The sequence below is a fragment of the Trichoplusia ni genome, unplaced genomic scaffold, assembly GCF_003590095.1.
Source record: "Trichoplusia ni isolate ovarian cell line Hi5 unplaced genomic scaffold, tn1 tig00002239, whole genome shotgun sequence".
NCBI classification, from domain to species: Eukaryota; Metazoa; Arthropoda; class Insecta; order Lepidoptera; family Noctuidae; genus Trichoplusia; species Trichoplusia ni.
The window spans coordinates 4,873-11,071 of record NW_020800234.1 but is presented as its reverse complement, the minus strand read 5'-3'; the positions used below and the strand labels follow the sequence as shown (position 1 = coordinate 11,071).

General features: G+C 63.8%; 1 protein-coding gene across 1 annotated transcript; it reads left to right on the top strand.

The window, feature by feature from the left end:
• Positions 1-625: 625 nt before the first annotated feature.
• LOC113507499 (cyclin-dependent kinase inhibitor 1C-like) lies at positions 626-1,195 on the top strand. The gene has a single exon (XM_026890352.1). It carries the CDS (start codon positions 626-628, stop codon positions 1,193-1,195), a length of 570 nt encoding a protein of 189 aa, XP_026746153.1.
• The last annotated feature ends 5,004 nt before the right edge of the window (positions 1,196-6,199 follow it).

Below are 6,199 nucleotides of genomic sequence, written 5' to 3'. Positions count from 1 at the left end.
GCCTCGCCCCAGGAGGAAGTGACGGAGCCGACTTGTCACTCACGTGACAGCTCCTCGGGGAGGTCGTACCGAAAGCGTCCCAGACGGGATGCTTCGGAGGAAAAGATGTCTGTGGGGGCGTACGCCGCTTCGGACTGTGAGAGCGAGGCGTCCATAGCCTCGTCAACACGGTCCCGCGGTTGCGTCACCCACGGGCGATACGTCGGCCTGCATAGGCAGAGAGAGGCGTATCGGAGGCTCGCCGCGGATTCGGCGCAGTCGTCCGATGCGCTCGAAGACAAGGCGGAGGAGGAACGGCAGAGGAGGGATGCCAGGGCGGCGGTCCGGGACCTGATGAGTTCCGGACTGCAGCCGCTCGACCCCTCATCTGCCAAGGCCAAAATTGAGGGCAGCCTGATGGCGATCTTGGAGGTGGCGCGCACCTCCAAGAATATAAAGGGCTGCCTGATAAAGCGGCTGAAGGATGCGGTGGAGGAGATTCAGGGCGGCGTTCGTGCCCTGACAGGTCCCACCGCACAGAAACTGATGGCGGAGAACGCTCGCCTCAGTAGGAAGTCGAAGAGCTGCGGGACCAAATGAAGTCGTCCAGAGGCAGACAGCCCCGGCAGCCCTCGACTTTGAGGCGATGCAGCGCGCCATCATGGTGTCCGTAGGGACCATGATGGACGCCAAACTGGCGGGAATCAACAACAGACTCCCGCCAGAGCCGATCTTACGTCCGCCTCTAGCAGCGGATAGGAGACGCGCGGAGGCGGAGGCGTCCAAACCCGCCTACAACCAGGTGCTGAAGGCAGCCCCGGCCCCTAAGCCGGCGCCAAAAACAGCACCTAGGTCGGCGCCAACACCGGTGCCGAAGCCGGCGCCAAGACTGGCGCCAAAGCCGACCCCAACGCCGGATCCAAAACCGGCAAAGGGGAAGGCTAAGAAGGTCGCGCAACCGGCGCCAGCTCTGGTACCGGCGCCGGAAGAGGCGCCCGTTGCGAGCACATCCGAGGCCGTGGACGAAGGGTGGACCACGGTCTCGAAGAAAAAGAAGGGACCGAAGCCGAAGGCGCCGGAGCGCCCCAAGGCGGAAAAGAAGGGGAAAGCCCCTCCTCAAAAAAGGAAGGAGGGGCCGAAGGCTGTCTCTGGTAAGCAGCGCGCAAGCGTGCGCAGCGCCAGAGACGCCTTGCCCGCACCGCCGCTGTGGTGCTAACAATCACCCAGAGGCGGAAAGGACGGCCTCACCTACGCCACGGTGCTCACCAAGGCGAGGGCTGGGGTCGACCTAATGCGATGGGGTCGACATGGCGGCGACCCCATCCGCATACGGAAGGCGCAGACCGGGGCTCGGGTGCTCAGCTCCCGAAAGAATGTCGGTCAGGAGGCGGCTGACGAGATGGCCAAGAAACTGAGGCCATCTACGCGGTGACGTCAGGGTCACCAGACCCGTCAGGTGTGCGGAGCTCCGGGTGTCAAACCTGGATGACTCCGTCACCAGGAGGAGATCCTGACGTCGCCGCGCGTCAAAGTCAGTGCGCGCCTGACCGTTTTAAAGTGGGAGACCTGAGGCCTAGCCCCGGTCAGAAGTTCAGCGCAGTGCTGAAATGCCCGCTGGAGGCGGTACCGAGGCTGGTACCACCAGACCCAAAAGTTCTTGGTGGGTGGAGCTCGGCGACGGTCGTGCAGCTGGAGCACGACCATGAAGTGCTACCGCTGCCTAGCACTCGGCCACACAAGGCCGGTGTGCATGTGCCCGCGGACCGCAGCGGGTTATGTTACCGCTGCGCGATGCCCGGGCACAAGGCAGCGGTGTGCAAAGAGCCGGCCAGGTGCGCGATATGCGCCGAGCTCGGCCGCGGTGCCGCCCACCAAATGGGCAGCCGGGGATGTGCTCCCCCGGCACTTATTAAGAAGCAAATGGCCGCATTGGGGAAAGTGCCCAATGCGGTCACGTCACAGGCGCGCCCCTGTGAGGAGGAACGGATGGACGAATAATGGATAACGTCCGTCCACACTTCCTCCTCCAGGGGAACTGAACCACTGCGCCGGCGCACAGGATCTTTTCTCCAGTCGCTGGCGCAGTGGGGCATCGATATTGCAGTGGCGGCGGAGCCATATTATGTTGCCTCTCGCCCCAATTGGGCGGGGGACCTCGACGGCTCCGTCGCCATCATAAGCGCCTTGGGCGCTGACTCTAAGCCCCTGCATATTGTACGCAGGGGCTCCGGATATGTCGTCGTCGTCTGGGGGCCGTACGCAGTCGTGGGGGTCTACTTCTCGCCGAGCAGGGGTCTGGCTGAGTTCGAGTCGTTTTTGGCCGAGCTCGAGGCCCTTGTTCGGACGCTGTCGCCTCGCCCGGTCATCTTGCTCGGTGACCTCAACGCTAAGAGCACGGCGTGGGGGGAACCGGCAACCGACCGGCGCGGGGAACTTTTGGAGGAGTGGGCCCTTGGATTGGACCTTGCCCTGCTGAATAGGGGTAGGGTCCACACCTGCGTACGGCAGAACGGAGGGTCCATCGTCGACGTGTCGTTCTGCGCTCCGTCTATTGCGGAGCGCGTTCGCGATTGGCGCGTCGAGGAGGTGGAGACGCTATCGGATCACCGATACATTCGGTTCAGCGTTTCCACTCCTGGGGGACCCGGGATCCGGCGCTTTACACCGGACTCGGGAAGCCCACGATGGGCCCTACAAAGGATGGACAGAGAGCTGCTAATCGAGGCGGCCATTGTGGCCGACTGGTCCACGCCGGCGGTCTCAGGCCGCTCAATCGACGACGAGGCAGAGCGCTTCCGTCGCACCATAACTTTAGTGTGCGACACCGCGATGCCTCGCGTCCGCAGGCGGCCGAACCGCCGGTCAGTTTACTGGTGGTCGCCCGAAATAGCGCTCTCCGAGAGGCGTGCTTGGGGGCAAAGCGGGCCCACACCCGCTACCGCTCCAGGCACGCCCGAAGACCGGACAGGGACGAGACGAGGGAGGCCTCGCTGTATGAGGCCTACCGTACGACGAGGAGCAATCTCCGCCTGGCCATACTGCAGGCCAAGGAAGGAGCAAGGCAGGAGATGCTGGAGGACCTCAACAGGGATCCGTGGGGGCGCCCGTACCTCATGGCGCGGAACAAGCTCCGCGCCGCCGGGCCCCCGATCACGGAGACCATGGAGGCCCAGCTGCTCCACGTCGTCGTTTCGTCCCTGTTTCCAACCCGGACGGACATCCTCCCTCCAGTGGTGGTCGCGCCTCAGGCGCCGGAGCCACTGGAGGTGATCTCGGAGGGGGAACTGGAGGCGTCCATAAGCCGCCTTCGCCCGAAGAAGACCGCCCCGGGCCCCGACGGAGTGCCGGCGCGCGCACTAGCGCTGGCACTGGGGCCCCTCGAAAGTCGATTCCGGGGTCTGCTCAACTCCTGTTTGGAGGAGGGTAGATTCCCGGAAGTATGGAAGACTGGGCGGCTCGTCCTTCTTCGTAAAGAGGGACGACCGGCAGACTCGGCGTCTGGCTACAGGCCGATTGTCCTGCTGGACGAGGCGGGCAAGCTCTTTGAGCGCGTCATCGCTGCCCGCATCGTCCGGCATCTGGATAGGACAGGGCCGAGTTTGTCGGAATGCCAATATGGCTTTAGGGCGAGGCGGTCCACTGTGGACGCCATAAAAGTAGTCCAGGAGTTCGCCACGGATGCGGTGGCGCGAGGAGGCGTGGCGGTAGCGGTTCGCTAGATATCGCCAACGCCTTCAATTCGCTGCCGCATCAGTGCATAGAGTCGGCGCTCCGATACCACGGGGTGCCGCTCTATCTTCAGCACGTCGTGGCGGACTACCTCTCCGGGAGGGCAATATCGTTCGCGGGGCCAAGCGGCCCGCAGAGGTGGGAGACGGGACGCGGTGTTCCACAGGGGTCTGTCTTGGGGCCCCTCTTGTGGAACATCGGGTACGACTGGACCCTTCGGGGCGCTCTCCTGCCCTGTACGCGGGTCGTTTGCTACGCGGACGATACATTGGTTTTGGCGCGGGGTTCAACCCCCGCAGAATGCATCCGGCGTGCCACCTGCGGCGTACAACTCGTCGTGGGTCGCATCCGGATGCTAGGACTGACGTGGCTCTGGGGAAGACCGAAGCGCTTTTGCTGCACGGCCCCCGGAGCCAACCACCGGACTTGACGCGTGCCTGACAGTGGAGGGTGTTCGTATCCCGCTGTCAGGCACCATGAAATACCTCGGTTTGGTCCTCGACGGGCGGCTCAACTTCCGGGAGCACTTCCGAAGGCTGGCGCCTAGACTCCGGGCTGCCGCAACTGCTCTCGGAAGGTTACTGCCGAACGTCGGGGGCCCCGACGTAGGGTGCCGCCGACTGTATGCAGGTGTCATCCGTTCGATGGCCCTGTACGGCGCACCCATCTGGGCTAAGACGCTGATGCCCGACAGTCGGGCGGTCCTGCTTGGCGCGCAGCGTGCTGTCGCCATCAGGATCGTCCGTGCGTACCGCACTGTCGGGCATGAAGCCGCGACTGCCTTGGCGGGGACTCCGCCTTGGGACTTGGAAGCAAAGGTGCTTGCGGACCTTTACACCCGCATCACCGAGCTCCGGTCCCGGGGCGTCGACCCCTCGCCGAGGCAGCTCGAACGTTGGAGAGGACAAGCCCGCCTCGTCACCTTGAGGAACTGGGAGCTGCGGCTCTCACGACCGACGGCGGGGCGGGCTATCTGTGAAGCGATCCGCCCACACCTACAACCGTGGGCGGAGAGGCGGTACGGTGTCTTGACCTACCGCCTCACGCAAGTGCTCACAGGGCACGGTGCCTTCGGGCACTATTTGTGCCGCGTCGTCAGGAGGGAGGAGTCGACTGCGTGCCATGAGTGCGGTGCCGATGATGACACCGCATTGCACACTCTGGCCGTATGTCCGGCTTTTGCCGAAGCACGCTCCGAACTCCTGACGGCGCTAATTGACTACCCTTTCCGCGCTGCCGGCTGTTGTCGCATCTGCCATCAGCAGTCGTGCAGCGTGGAACGCACTGGCCTCCTTCGCAGAGACTGTTATGTCAGCGAAGGAGGCGGCGGAGCGCGCTCGGGAAGAAGATCCCAGCGCGCCCGCCATACGCCGACGTCGTGTGGGGCGGCGACGAGCTGCGCATGAGCGCAACTTGCCGCCCTAACTAGGGTCTGGGCGATAGGCACGGGGGTGCATATCGCCCGTCAAAACAGACCCGCGACGGGGGGTCGCATTTCGGTGTGACGGGTGCGACCCCAGTATGAGGCGAGGAGGCCGACGCTCTTTACACGTCGGTCTCCACAAACAAACGCGAAAGCGAGCCGCCGGCCCTACTCAACGGCCGGCGGATCCCCGCGGCCGGCACTGTGTAGTAATGCAATGCAGCTCCACGTGCCGGCATAAAACGCGGCTGACGTCACCCGGCGGTTAGGTTTAGTCAGTAAGAGTCTGACACTACCCGTCCTCCCCCCCGGGGGGGCGGGTGTCCATGAGGATTCCCCCGCCTAAAAAAAAAAAAAAAAAAAAAAAAAAAAAGGTTGGCGATGGCTTGCTCAGCACGATTCTGATGAGGAGAGCCGTTTCCCCGAGGTGACGCAAGAAGAGACGAGAGCAGCCGTGTCGCGACTCCGGGCGAAAAACACGGCGCCCGGACCCGACGGAGTTCCCGGTCGTGCTCTCGTCTTAGCTCTGAAGGAGCTAGAGCCCCAGCTGAGGGGGCTCTTCACGGCATGCCTCGAGCGGGGTCAGTTTCCCAGTTTGTGGAAGGAGGGGAGGCTGGTCCTGCTCAGAAAGGAGGGGCGCCCCGCGGACTCGCCGTCCGCATACCGGCCCATAGTGCTGCTAGACGAGGCGGGCAAACTGTTCGAGCGAATCATCGCAGATCGCCTCGTCAGCCACTTGTGCAGAGAGGGGCCGGACCTGGACGACAACCAGTTTGGTTTTCGTCGGGGGCGCTCCACCATAGACGCCATCGTGCGCGTGAGGGCCCTGGCGGAGGAGACAGTGTCCCGGGGTGGGGTGGTGCTGGCGGTGTCGTTGGACATCTCCAACGCCTTCAACACCCTACCCTGGAGTTGTATTCGGGAGGCCCTAAAATATCATCGTGTGCCTCCCTACCTCCGTCGTACAGTAGGGGCCTATCTGGAGGATAGGTGCGTCACCTATCGGGGACGTGACGGTGCTGGTCGGCACCTTATGTCGTGCGGTGTTCCGCAGGGATCGGTTTTGGG